Source organism: Eriocheir sinensis, chromosome 65, assembly GCF_024679095.1.
Source record: "Eriocheir sinensis breed Jianghai 21 chromosome 65, ASM2467909v1, whole genome shotgun sequence".
Taxonomy (NCBI): Eukaryota; Metazoa; Arthropoda; class Malacostraca; order Decapoda; family Varunidae; genus Eriocheir; species Eriocheir sinensis.
Window position 1 is genome coordinate 6,888,315 of NC_066573.1, and position 14,074 is coordinate 6,902,388.

At 47.0% G+C, this 14,074-nt stretch overlaps 2 protein-coding genes and 1 long non-coding RNA gene across 15 annotated transcripts in view; 1 reads left to right on the forward strand and 2 right to left on the reverse strand.

Annotated features, from left to right (window-relative positions):
• The first annotated feature begins 698 nt into the window (after nucleotides 1-698).
• On the forward strand, nucleotides 699-9,986 carry LOC126987560 (ras-related protein Rab-21-like). Of its 5 annotated transcripts, none has more exons than XM_050844636.1 (7): nucleotides 699-819; nucleotides 2,293-2,867; nucleotides 4,143-4,270; nucleotides 5,308-5,440; nucleotides 6,299-6,454; nucleotides 8,345-8,439; nucleotides 8,549-9,986. In XM_050844636.1, exons 2-7 carry the CDS (start codon nucleotides 2,825-2,827, stop codon nucleotides 8,636-8,638), a joined length of 645 nt encoding a protein of 214 aa, XP_050700593.1. In that variant the 5' UTR covers nucleotides 699-819; nucleotides 2,293-2,824; the 3' UTR covers nucleotides 8,639-9,986. The 5 variants fall into 5 exon arrangements, with proteins under 5 accessions (XP_050700593.1, XP_050700594.1, XP_050700591.1 ...); XM_050844637.1 differs by having other exon boundaries at nucleotides 700-776; XM_050844634.1 differs by having other exon boundaries at nucleotides 701-865.
• Nucleotides 1,573-2,324, reverse strand: LOC126987561 (uncharacterized). 2 transcript variants are annotated; one of them, XR_007741002.1, is made up of 3 exons: nucleotides 2,176-2,324; nucleotides 1,865-2,029; nucleotides 1,573-1,699 (listed from the first exon to the last, which is right to left on the reverse strand). It is a non-coding gene; the product is annotated as an uncharacterized LOC126987561 (long non-coding RNA). The 2 variants fall into 2 exon arrangements; XR_007741003.1 differs by having other exon boundaries at nucleotides 1,608-1,722; nucleotides 1,888-2,029.
• The window catches only part of LOC126987559 (calpain-A-like), a 38,254-nt gene continuing 34,116 nt past the window's right edge, over nucleotides 9,937-14,074 (reverse strand). For 6 of the 8 annotated variants that reach the window (XM_050844629.1, XM_050844631.1, XM_050844632.1 and 3 more), the window contains 2 exons: nucleotides 13,296-13,459; nucleotides 10,234-11,107 (listed from right to left, as the gene is read on the reverse strand). In XM_050844629.1, coding sequence (XP_050700586.1) covers nucleotides 10,895-11,107; nucleotides 13,296-13,459 — 377 coding nt within the window. In that variant the 3' untranslated portion in view covers nucleotides 10,234-10,894. The other 2 variants (XR_007740997.1, XR_007740999.1) reach the window with 2 other exon arrangements.

Sequence of the window (14,074 nt, forward strand, 5' to 3'; positions counted from 1 at the left end):
CGTCACAATACGACCCATTATGTATTGCAAGGGGTTCGGGGTGGCTTGCTAAATCGTCCCTTCTCCTTCGCTGTGTACTTTTGCAACAATAAAAAAAAATAACCATCTATCAATCAGTCATCAATCAAGGTGCATAGACAAGGTTTAAAGGTAGATGAATGTGGATAATTGTGTAATCTCGAGGTTTGCAAGCACATGAATATGGCTGACGAGAGATGACAAGCACAACATGAGTGATAATTTTGGTTTATAAGCAGGTAAATATGCCTAAGAAGATTTGGTACTTAGATAATTGTGTGCAGTAAATAAGAATATAAACTGTTAAAAAAAATATATACTTCTATGCCTCTTTTGTTTTTTTTAATTTTCCAGAATTCTTTCGCACACACACACACACACACACACACACACACACACACACACACACACACACACACACACACACACACACACACACACACACACACACTATTATTATTATTATTATTATTATTATTATTATTATTATTATTATTATTATTATTATCATTACTACTACTACTACTACTACTACTACTACTACTACTACTACTACTATTAGTACTACTACTACTACTACTACTACTACTACTACTACTACTACTACTACTACTACTACCGCGATGATTTTCTCAAGGTGGGCAGAGCTGGCAACCCCCATACAGGTGTTGGGCAGGTGAGGTGACGCGGCTCGCCAGTGCGCGGATCATGGGACGCCAAGGGACCATTACGTGGACCGCTTGTCTATCGTGCAGCTGGTTAGGATCCTGAACAAGGTGCCAGAACGTGAATGCAGCTTCAGTGAGTGAGCGAAGTGCAGGAGGTGCCCAGTAAATCAGAAAACAGAGTAAGAGACCAAGTTTAAAATGACAACACGTAGATTGACGGGATATAAACTACGTGGGGCATATCTTTGTTGTGCAGTTAGATAGGATGCTGAACAAGATGCCTAAACGTGAGAGCAGCTTCCGTGAGTGAGTGACGAACAGGAATTACCGAAGAACGCAGAAAACAATGGAAAGAGACTAAGTTTAAACAGGGAACAGTATCGTGGGGCATTCTCTCTATATATTGTGCAGTTAGATAGGATGCCGAACAAGATGCCTAAACGTGAGAGCAGCTTCCGTGAGTGAGTGACAAACAGGAATTACCGAAGAACGCAGAAAACAATGGAAAGAGACTAAGTTTAAACAGGGAACATTATCGTGGGGCATTCTCTATTGTGCAGTTAGATAGGATGCCGAACAAGATGCCTAAACGTGAGAGCAGCTTCCGTGAGTGAGTGACGAGTATACGAATTACCTAAGAACGCAGATGACAAGGGAAAGAGATAAAGTTTAAAGTGACAATGAGCATCTTAAGGAACATTACGTGGACTGTTTTCTATATTATGCCGTTAGTTAGGATAGCGTACGATAAGCCGAAACATGAACATAGCGTCAATAAGTAAGTGACGAGTATGAATCACCCAAGAAAATGATAATATACGAAAAAAGCGAAATTTAGAGTGATAACACGTATCTTATATAGGAACATTACATAGGCCGTTTCTTTATTGCGCAGTTATTTGGAACAGAGTATTATATGGTAAAACATGAGTATAGCTTTTGTGAGTGAGTGACGGGCAGGAATTACCCAAGGAAATGATAATATACGAAAGAGACGAAGTTGAAAGTGACACCTTGCATTTTCAGAGAACATTACCTGGGCTGTTTCTTTATTGTGCAGCTATTTGGAACAGAGTATTAGAGGGTAAAACATGAGTACAGCTTTTGTGAGTGAGTGACGGGCAGGAATTACCCAAGGAAATGATAATATACGAAAGAGACGAAGTTGAAAATGACACCTTGCATTTTTAGAGAACATTACATAGGCCGTTTCTTTATTGTGCAGTTATTTGGAACAGAGTATTAGAGAGTAAAACATGAGTACAGCTTTTGTGAGTGAGTGACGGGCAGGAATTACCCAAGGAAATCATAATATACGAAAGAGACGAAGTTGAAAATGACACCTTGCTGGGCTGTTTCTTTATTGTGCAGTTATTTGGAACAGAGTATTAGAGGGTAAAACATGAGTACAGCTTTTGTGAGTGAGTGACGGGCAGGAATTACCCAAGGAAATCATAATATACGAAAGAGACGAAGTTGAAAGTGACACCTTGCATTTTTAGGGCGATTCTCTGTTGTGTATTTGGTTGGCACGCTGTACAAGATGCGTAACTAACGAGTACAGCTTCCGTGAGTGAGTGATGAATATGAATAATAAACTTTTCAGAATATATAAGAAGAAACGGACTTCATGGTGACATCTATCTCTGTCTATAGCGAGCTTATGATTGTAGTGTTGGACTTATCGACATATCAGCAACTCACACTCAGAGATAAGAGACTCGCCAATGACAGGTGACGGCGTAGTGATTTAGTGCACGGTGAAACGAAGAGACTCACATGATTCATACCCAGGGGCGTGTCTCTCGAACTCGCTGCATTGAGCTAAGTGTTGATAGAAAGCTACACGCACTATATAGCATCGAGGAGGTTGTTCCACTGTCTTAGTACGGAGGTAAATGGAAAAGGTTCTACCCACTCCTTGGGGCACTCCTCTCTCCAAGTTATGAGTGTCAGGAGGCGGTTCCACTAATTCGCTGTGACTTTGCGGTAAATAAAATCAAGAACGAAGAGACTAGATACTCCTAAAGGTGCTTCAATCTCTGTGCATCTCTCGAAGTTAGTGTAGTGAGTGTTGAGTGGTGATACCAGAGCTACACACAGCATCGTCAGGAGCCTTCAGGACAACTTTTGGCAGCATGAAGACTGTGGCTGTCAAGGTCGTGATCGTCGGCTCCCAAGGTGAGGCTCAAAGGGGCGGCGCTGGAGTTACAACCCTGGCGAAGCTGTTGTTGTTGTTGTTGGTGGTGGTGGAGGCCAGACAGACCCGCGTTTAGGGACGACGCAAGCTCTCTAGCCTCCCTCTTTATCTTGTTAATTGTAAATCCCTCGTCTGTGTAAAGTCGCTGTTTTTCTTTTTGTTTTTTCCATTCTCTCTCCTGCTCTGTGGTCGTTCCGTCTGTTCATTTGTTCACTACTTTAAGGAAAAACTGAACATCCCACATCAGTTATGGTATTTTGTTTTTGTTTTCGTGGCGTGATATCCACAACCTGACCCCTAAGTTTATCTGCATGTGTGTTTTGACAGTATGGTAGTGCACTGCTACGATATATTTTTTCCTGTGATAGCGTTATATTGCGTAAAATACATGTATCCTATGGAAGCCTTTCACTATGTCGCTGGTGGAAGGACTGAATCAGAACATGTTGCATAGTTCCCCACGACCATTATTATTCTCTTGTACCGTGATAGTCCACAGCTGAGATTAGGGGCCATATTTTTAAACATTTCTGCACCCAAGAACACGTAATTTACTAGTCTTTCGTGGGAGTTTAGGGCATTTCCAGAGGTACTTTTATGACCCTGGTGGTAGTCTGAGCCTTCTTCTGTACCGTGAACTTAACAGAACACTCATTAGAACTCGATTAACCTCCTTTTCGACCTTTGGAAATAGCTGGTGTAAGGGGTGGGAACATCTGACAGTACCAACCTAGGCTCCTTACTCTGCGCCACGGGTCCTTACTACCGTCGACGGGCTTAGGAATAGGTCGTGAGGGTCAAACTTAGCTCGGTAATCTTACACGCTTTCTTCTCTTGCATCAATCACTTCTAAAGGCCAAAAATGAGGTTAAACGCATCCCCATGAGTGTTTATTTACGTTCATGATGTAGAAACTTTGTCAAACTACCACCGGGGTCATAAAACTACCCCAAGCTGGAACTGCCCAAAGCTCCTACGAAAACCCAGTGAAATATACGTATGTGCCTGGGTAGTAGTAGTAGTAGTAGTGATAGTAGTGGTAGTAGTAGTAGTAGTAGTAGTAGTAGTAGTAGTATTGAACGCTGTATCAGGTTAAGCTAAAAGAGTGCAAATACCGACGTTACAAAGCCTATAGCGCCATCAGCTGGAGGAAAACTTGCTGGGAGATTTTAATTAAGGGCATCGCGGGTGGAGGCGTAGCCCAGGTGTAGCGAGCCAAGGTGTGCACGAGTCCTAACAAGGCGCGGGTGTTGCAGGCGTGGGCAAGACCTCCCTGGTGACGCGCTACGAGACTAAGTGCTTCAACAAGGCCACCAGCTCCACCATTGGCGCGTCCTTCAGCAACGTGGAGATCCTCGTCGACGACACCAAGGTCAAGATGCAGGTGAGACAATCATGGACAGGTGACCCTCGATCTGTCTGTCTGTCTATCTGTCTGTCTATCTCACATACGCGCAGTGAACTAAATATACTTGACTAACCCCTTTTATTTTTCATTGACACCAAGATCAAAATACAGGTGAGACAAACATGGACAGGTGACCCTCGATCTGTCTGTCTGTCTGTCTATCTCACATACGCGCAGTGAACTAAATATACTTGACAACCCCCTTTTTTTTTATTGACACCAAGATCAAAATACAGGTGAGACAAACATGGACAGGTGACCCTCGATCTGTCTGTCTGTCTGTCTGTCTCTTTGCCTCTCATACACGCAGTGAATTAAACATACATGACTATCCCCCCCTTTTTTTTTTTTCATTGACGACACCAAGATCAAAATACAGGTGAGACAAACATGGACAGGTGACCCTCGATCTGTCTGTCTGTCTGTCTCTTTGCCTCTCATACGTGCAGTGAATTAAACATACTAGACTATCACTGTATTATCTCACTGAAGGTACCAAGATAAAAATCCAGGTAAGGTACGCATGAACAGGTGACCCTCGATCTGTATTGTTCTCCCTCGTGTGGTTAATTAAATGGATCTGAATGTTACTTTATTTTCTCAAACGGATTATTTTTCTTTGTTGCTTTATCCTCTCGGTTTGTCAAGCTTTGTATTTATTTTGATTATCTATCTTTTAATTGACTCCTTTTATCATTAATTTTATGTGTCTTAGAAATGTCGGGGTTATAGGCTTTGTAACTTATGGTATTTGTATTTTTCTAGCTACTTCTACAACTACTACTACTACTACTACTACTACTTATCTGGCGAGCAAGAACGAAACCCAGATCCTTGAGACCGTCTTGCCTATATATATCCCTTCCGTGACCCGCCAGAGCGCCCTTTCCTGCTCTTATGATCAGACGAACCAACGCTACTTCTCATTCTTTTCATTCATCAAGGGTATGGCGGTGCACGGGAGGGGCGGCCACGGGTAGGGAGAGGGACTGAGAGAGCGGTCCGTCTTTCAGGTCTGGGACACGGCGGGCCAGGAGAGGTTCCGTTCCATGGCGCCGATGTACTACCGCGGAGCCAACGCAGCGGTCCTTGTTTACGACCTGACCAACTTCGAAAGCTTCACTGATGTCAAGTCCTGGGCGCACGGTGAGAGGGGGAGAGAGATGGACAGATAGATAGATTGATAGATAGATAGATATATAGACAGACAGATAGACATATTAATAGACAGATTGATTGATAGATAGACAAATAGATAAACAGATACAGAGAGAGATTAGTCTTTTTGATATGGTCCTTAACCCGTAAAAGTTGGAAAACACGAATCAGTAATCATTTCCCCTGTGGACATTGAACCCCCTGGACTTAGGCGACAAGGAAACTATATCCGTTAAAGTATTTAGGGTAGAGAAAGGAGAAAATGTATGAGTTAGTAAAGATCCACAAGGGGGGGGAGGGGGGGAGGTATGTCCTACACCACTGAGGGAGAGTGAAGATGCATATTCTACAATTATCCGAGGCCTTGAAGAATAAGTCTCGTTCCCGCGTCCCCGAGAGGCCAATCACAGCCATATCTCAGGGTTCGTTCGGGACGTCCTTAGTGTAGAGATAACCAGATAACGTACTACTTGTTCCTTTCTTATGGACGTGTAGCAACCCACCACCGCCGCTGCAGTTTCTATCAAGGTCAGCACAGTAGTCGTCTGCGTGTGATCATCGCCTCACCTCTGAAGCGTCACCTTTTAACCTGGTAGCAGCGAGGGGCCAAATTTGTGGCTTTATCATGTAGCAGCGACGGGCCAAATTTGTGCCATGATATAGACCCCAAAAAATAGATGATGCATAAACTGACCACAAATGCGTTGATATATATTATGAAATGGTGTGTGTGAGTAATGATTTTGTTTTCATTAATTCGCTTAGAGGGGCCTTTAATTAAGAAACATGATCCCCGCAGCTACCGGGTTAAATTATCAACTCATATAACCAGTGTTTTCCGGCCAGAGCTGCAGAGCCGTGTCGAGGACGAGCTTATGCTGGTGGTGGTGGGGAACAAGACTGACCTGGCCACGGAGAGAAGAGTGGAAACAGACACCGCCAAGAAGTACGCCAAGTCCATAGAGGCCTCCTTCTTCGAGACCTCCGCCCTTGACAACACAGGCAAGTGCTAGGGACTATACATGCAGGAAAACACTGTCCTGCATGGTAGTTTAAAGGAGCTCTTCCCTTGATAACACAGGCAAGCGTTAGGTTCCATGCATGCAGAAAAACACAGGCCCACTTACTGTTAAGGATCTCTTCCCTCGATAACACAGGCAAACGTTAGGTACCATGCATGCAGAAAAACACAGGCCCACTTACTATAAAGGATCTCTTCCCTTGATAACACAGGCAAACGTTAGGTACCATGCATGCAGGAAAACACAGGCCCACTTACTATTAAGGATCTCTTCCCTTGATAACACAGGCAAGCGCTAGGTACCACGCATGCAGAAAAACACAGGCCCGCTTACTATATAGGAGCTCTTCCCTTGATAACACAGGCAAGCGTTAGGTACCATGCATGCAGAAAAACACAGGCCCACTTACTATTAAAGATCTCTTCCCTTGATAACACAGGTACGCGTTAGGGATCAAGGCTTCTAAGAGCCGATTTCACAGTCCAACACAGTGTCTTCGTAACAGCCCGAACCAAACTATAGAATCCCATACAATCCAAAATGGTGAGGTCTTCGATGCCACACTAAATACACAAGACTTTTCCTGTATAGTTTCATCAAATTTGTGAACTTAAATATAAACACCAGACACTATACAAGGAAATTTCGAAGGCTCTGGTATTGGTTTGGGAGCTTACCAACCCGTCATGGCGAACTGTGAAACTGGCCCATATGTCTGCAGGAAAACACGGGCCCGCATAGTATAAAGGACCTCGGGTAATATTCTCAAACCTATCGGCGCCCCAGAACACACATTTGACACGCTTTTCGTAGGAGTTTTGGTAATTTTCATGCAGGCGTAGTTTAATGGCCCTGGTTGAAGTTTAACCCTTCTTCTATGCTATGATTGTGAAAGGGCACTCATGAACACCCGATTGATCTCCTTTTTGACCTTTAGGAATAGTTGATGTGAGGGGTGGAATTGTCTGACAAAACCGACCTCAGGCCCCTTTCACAGGAGCGGCAGCCGCATGCCCTTTCACACGAGCGGTAGACATCTACGGTCAAGTGCGGTGTCTGCTGCATCCACTTTGGTATCTCCTTCAGTCATATTTGTAATCCTCTCTTGAGGGATCCCACAAACAAGGCCGTCTTTCAATCCGGAGATCAGCAGCTCCGTGTCATGATAATTTTTAATTAGCCATAACCCTGAAATTTAAATGCAGATGTTTGTTGTACAGAGGTTTACATAATTAAAATGTAAGACACTTACATTTTCAATATACATCAATTGAAAGTTCATAAGATGGAAAATATAGTGCATACCAGCTTTTCCAATGATGCAGACAAAGTGGTCGCGTGCCCTTCCTCCCAGTGTTGACAGACAACTATCCCTCGCCGCACGCGGCAAACACCGCATGTGTGAACGCGCCCATAGCAACACATGACCACCGAAACCGTTGTGCGGCATCTGCCGCTGCGGTCTTGCTGGCAGTCCGGCGGGGTGCGGCTGCCGGAGCGTCAGTCCTGCCGCTCCGGCTTCGTGTGAACGCACCCATAGGAGTCAATGTAAAGCTAAACCGTCCGGCAAGTGCCGCAGCGGCAGAAACCGCTCGTGTGAAGGGGGCCTTAGACTCTCAACTACATTAGATACTGTCAGGGGCATGGACTAGTGTATGTCGTGTGTAAGGTGCGTGAGGGGTGAGTAAGGGCAAACACTAGAATAATACCCTTAGATTTTCCCCTACATTAGATACTGTCAGGGGCATGAACTAGTGTATGAGTCGTGTGTAAGGTGTGTGAGGGGTGGTTACTTAGCTGTGGTGGAGGTGACTAAGTGGCTGGGGGCGCTCTTGTCGTGCAGCACCAGTGTAATGAGTGGTTCTTGCAGGCGTGCAGGAAATGTTCAGCGCGGTGGCCAAGCGGATGGTGGAGCAGGCCAAGGCGAACACGAGCTCCAGCAGCCTCCGAGTCTACTCCCCCGAGGTAAGTTGTTGCTTTTGTTAGATTGTGCTTTGGAAGGTTTCGGTCTTTGCAACGGCGCAGTCTACCCAGCGATCCTTTTCCTGTTCTTTACTTTTCCTTTCCTCGACAGGGCAAGGACCAGCAGGGCTCCGCGGTGAGGCTGGGGGAGGGCGGCGGCGGCGGGGGGCAGCAACGGGGGCGGTACGGGGGTTGCTGCTGACGTGATGATGGCCCCTCCGCCCCGCCGCCTGGCCAACCGCCCCCCTCCCCGCCAGGCCAGGCCACCGTGATTCATGCTGTGATAAGTAACGAGACGATGACGCCGCTTGAGGGTGTCGTGACGAGGCCTACTGTGTAAACAAGGCCAAGATATAGATACTGTACGTTCTCCTGAGCACACAGAGGCCTTGGTGAGCGTGACCCCTGGCTGAATTCCGTCGTTGTTCGGCGCTCTCGTTGTTAATTGTTACTCATAATGTTGTTAATAATCATATGTTGTTTACCGTTTACCGTTGATGAGGTTTCAGGCCCCGGTCCGCCACCATAGCAGCGCTCCACAGGGCCACAGGTTGTACTTCTATAAATGATATTGTTTACAACAGCGCCGGTTCTAGTCTTCTGGGAGGCCTTGAGCGTGTGTACGGCAGTGACAGGTGGTACGTGTATTTAATAAGTAGAGAGAAACTGAACAGCTACATTGCAACACCCTACAACGTTGCCAGATTATCGTACTCAGCCACCTTTGTTTGACGATTTCCGACCCCAAAACTGCCTCCTCGAACCCAATAACTGCCTTCATATATTGTTATCGTTAAAATGGTTAATAATTGGTGTGTTTTGGCAATAGCTATGGCTCAGAAACCGGTAAATACGAGGCTATGAGTACGACAATCTGGCAACGGTGAGTCCCTGCATCTCACTGGCTATATCGTCGTGCTGTCTATCGCTGCCTTACGTCCTATGATACGATGGCATGCTCCTCCTCCTTTGTTGTTTTACTTGCAACAATAAACTATCAATTAATCATCAATCATGCCGGCTATCGATGCCTTACATGCGATAAGGTTTTGAGGCCCGTCATGTCAGTACACAATAATTAACGGCTATGGGGCTTGGAAGTCATGTTGGCCGAGGATGGCGAGGCTATAAAAAAAATAGTGAGGTTTGGTTAGCCCGGTAGCTGCGGGGATCATGCTTCTAAGGCCCCTCTAAGCGAGAATAATGAGAAAAAAATCATCACTCGCGCAAACCATTTCATTATACCTCCCTTACTTTAATAAAGGGAGATTAGTTGATTTTAAAGTATCAGATATCAACATTCACTATTTTTTGGAATAGTATATATTTTTAGGACCCCTGTACAGACAAAGGGAACCAAAAGTCTTATCATTTGTGGCTAAAACTGTAGCAGTGTATTTATGTTAAGAGGAAATATGTGCTGTGTCTGCTGTCCTCACTCCTTCCATGGCTGTGCGGCCGTCAGTAACACACTCTCTGGGATAGCTAAGTTAACCTTCCTTAAAACAAATATTATTTATTGATTTCATTAAAATATCAAAAACACCAAACAGCTGCATTTCACTCGGCAAGGCAACCATTCACAACACTCTTCATTAAAAATACTCTTAATTAATAATATCCTTATAATATCACTCGACGTGTTTCCCCGCGGTACTCACCAAGGGATGGCCAACACGACCGATGACTTGCGAGAATGAGGTCCATATCATCAAACTCTTCGAAGGCTCAGTCCATCCACTTAAAAGGCTCTCGCAACATATCAAACTCTTCCAAGGCTCAGTCCATCCACTTAAAAGGCTCTCGCAACATATCAAACTCTTCCAAGGCTCAGTCCATCCACTTTAAAAGGCTCTCGCAACATATCATCAAACTCTTCGAAGGCTCAGTCCATCTACTTCAAAAGGCTCTCGCAGAAGTCGTCGGGGTTCCCAGAGGTGGTTTCCTGAGCCCGGTATAGTTTTGGAGAGCTTCCTCGCCGTGAGTGGGACAAACGTTCATGACAACCCAACGTAGCTCTTCTCTGGCCTTGAAAAACGTTCGTAACAAGAGCCCCGAACGTTTGATAATACGAGTGTGAGGGACGTGAGTGACCAGCGGCCCGGCGAGCGAACGAACGAGGGCTGGCTAAGAATTGGCACACGGCGGGGCTGAAATAAGTAATGCAGGGGGAGCTAGAAAATAAATCCCGAAACAATGTAATCCTTGACGTGACAATACTGGGGAGAGGAAGCGCGTAACAGCAACCCGTGGAAGGGCTAGGGACGGGAGGAGAAGGAGGGGGGATAGGCACAATCTGACCCCCCAACACCTCCTATACAATGAGACAATGATGTGTGTGTGTGTGTGTGTGTGTGTGTGTGTGTGTGTGTCAGCCCCAGGTCCACACACACAGTCATCGGTGGGCAGTGGAAGACGGCCGAAGGGAGCGGCGACTCGAGGCTGGTCCAAACGCCGCCTATTGCCTGATCTCCGTGAAGACTCTCAGCAGGAACTCTCCCGTCATCTCCGGCTCGAAGGTGGACGGGATGATGACGTAGTGGCCAGCGGGCATCCGGAACCTTGTAGTGACCTCCCGCGTGTTGAGGAAGAAGGGGACTTTGCCGCAGCTGGCGTTGTACCTGAAGAAGTCCACGTCCAGCTTCAGTCCGGGCGGGCGGCTGGGCGGGAGCTGGGGGTAAGGGGGAAGGAGTAAGGGTAAGCTGTAGGGTATGTCACCGATCCGTGAGAACCATGCTGACTAAATAACGTACAAACAATTTAACTTACTAATTAACTGACTGACTGACTGACTGACTGACTGGCTAACTAACTAAGTGTACGCACCTACTCCAGCTATTACTCATGTCGGGGAAAAGCTAATAATATCCCCGTGGAAAACTGAGCTGCGATATGGAATGGTTTGTTGTCGAGATGGTTTACTGTACAACGGAAAACTGAAGAGAAGTACAAGAATGAAGTGTTGTAGAGATAGATAATGTTAATCTATATTTTGACAGTATTTAAGTTCTTTATTTCAACTCGGTTCTCTAGCGTAGTTTTCCCCCTGACACGAGTACTGATTGGGGCGCTGCACACAAGCTGGCGAAAAAACTAAGTATGTGACAATTTGCCGCAACGACCTCGGCCAGTCATGCAGAGGCTGCTGTGCACGCCTGATGACGGCCATTGCGGGAAACTAATAACATTTGGGCTTTGTAAATAGCCACCCAGTCCTCTCCGTGCAGCTGGAGAGGTTCAGTAATTGGACACGAGGGGATGTGGGGAAAAAAATGACATTGCGGAAGGCTCACAAAAAAGTAAAAAAAAAAAAAAAGATATTGAACGTAAGAGCCACTAGCGAAAGAGAATCCTCGTCATTAACGGTTAGGGACAGAAGCACGTGACGGGCAAAAGCTGAGTTAAGGAGTGAGGCAGCGTGAGTGCTGAGCTGCGGTGTGCTGCGGCCGAGGGTATGCACCAGGCAGGGCACACAGCACCCGCCGCCACAGCACCACAGCACCTCACAGCGGGGCACGTGAGTATGGGCGGGGTGCGGCACACACTCACAACACACCGTCTATTAACTCAACATGCTAAGGTGAATGACAACGTAAACTTTCATAATCTTCCGTAAGCTCTATCATAAAAACAGGATGTACCAGGCTGTCACACCGTCAACAAAAACAGGATGTACCAGGCTGTCACACCGTCAACAAAATCATATACTGTTCCATTTGCTGAGAGAAATAAATGCACTGTGTTGGGGTGAAGGCAGCGGCGAGTTACGGGTTAGCGTCCAAACCCTGCAACCTGGACGTGGGCCTCGGCGCCAGAGGGCTGAGAGGAGGGAGGCGCCGCGGCGGGTCTGGATACTCACGGCGGGGACCGCGCCTCCACAGCACAGCTCAGCCATCCACTGCCACCACCCCGGCGGCGGGGGACCCTCGGGCACCAGCCCCAGGGGCGCGGGGGAGGCCAACTAAGTGTTCAGGGCAGGCGGGAACAAGCGACAACTACAGCCAGATCCGTGTGTAAATTTTGTGTGGCTTAAACTAACTAGTCATTCTCAATCAGGACAATATTTTGCAATATTTTTGAACAAGGTAAAGAATTATTGTAATTTTTTTGTATCATTTGTATCGCTTAGACCAGCGCTCCTTATCCATGAGGGGAACAGTGTTTGAGAGGTGCTGGGAAGGGCTGGACACAAGCACTCCAGCCACTGGCGGCTACAGGTGTTTTTTTGGGGGGAAGGCATCGAGTAGGGGGGTGGGGGCTTCCGTGGTGCAAGGGGGTAAGGGGCTGAGGTTTTGTCAAGAGAAAGGATCAATTTGTTTCAGAGTTAATAGAACTACGGGGACTGAGACGACTTTGTGGGGCCTGCCGCCCTAAGCCCCCGAGGCCACCATCGACCACAGCGGTAGTGTTCAAACAGTTAGGCGGCACGTGTGGCGCTGCCCCAGGGAGGGTGCACTCTAAGGTGCTGATCATCCTGAGCCTGACTGAGGGGCTGGGCTGCTTGTACTTACACAAGGGGAAGCTAGGCTTAGAAAAGCTCAGGAAATGCTGGTGTATAATATTTTGTTCCGTCATGTTTAGTTGTGGCGTGACCGTGCAAGAGTGTCACCAGGGCCGGTTCCAGTCTTCAAGGAGACCTACGCGGGATAATGTCTAGGCCTCACACACCAGCCCCTGATTGTACGTACATGCGGTGAGTAGATCATCGTAAAATATGTGGTACTAATAGATCCTGTAGTCTATAAACAGGAAATGTTATGAGGGCCACAAGAGGCACAGAGGTCCCCAGCGGCTGTACACGGCTCGCTTGTAGCTAAAACCGGCCCTGAGAGTGTGCGTGCGTGCGTGTGTTGCCTCACCTTGTAGAGCGTAAAGCCGATGGGCACGTAGTCCTTGCCGTAACGCTTCATCTGGCGCACGTTCTTCTGCATGAGCGAGATGATGACGGTGCACAGGTCGTCGTCGTCCTCCTCGTCGGGGTCCTTCAGCTGGATGGTGTACTGGGGGTTTCGCGCGAACGTGTCTGGAAGGGCGAGGCAACAATGAACTATCTGACGGACAAGGGATGACAAGGGTGATGCAGACGAGTGTGCGGAAGGTGTTGAACTGAACGTGTCTGGAAGGGCGAGGCAACAATGAACTACCTGACAGACAAGGGATGACAAGGGTGATGCAGACGAGTGTGTTGAAGGTGTTGAACTGAACGTGTCTGGAAGGGCGAGGCAACAATGAACTACCTGACAGACAAGGGATGACAAGGGTGATGCAGACGAGTGTGTTGAAGGTGTTGAGCTGAACGTGTCTGGAAGGGCGAGGCAACAATGAACTACCTGACAGACAAGGGATGACAAGGGTGATGCAGACGAGTGTGCGGAAGGTGTTGAACTGAACGTGTCTGGAAGGGCGAGGCAACAATGAACTACCTGACAGACAAGGGATGACAAGGGTGATGCAGACGAGTGTGTTGAAGGTCTTGAACTGAACGTGTCTGTGGTCATATGCCGGAGAGAGACAGAAGGGTCAGGAATTATAGGAGAAGGGAACAGACCCCAGGAGACGGGACACAACCCCCGATTAAGACCTGGTACCCATTCACTGCTGGGTGGACAGGGGGGGCGTATGGTACCGGAAAAGCCGC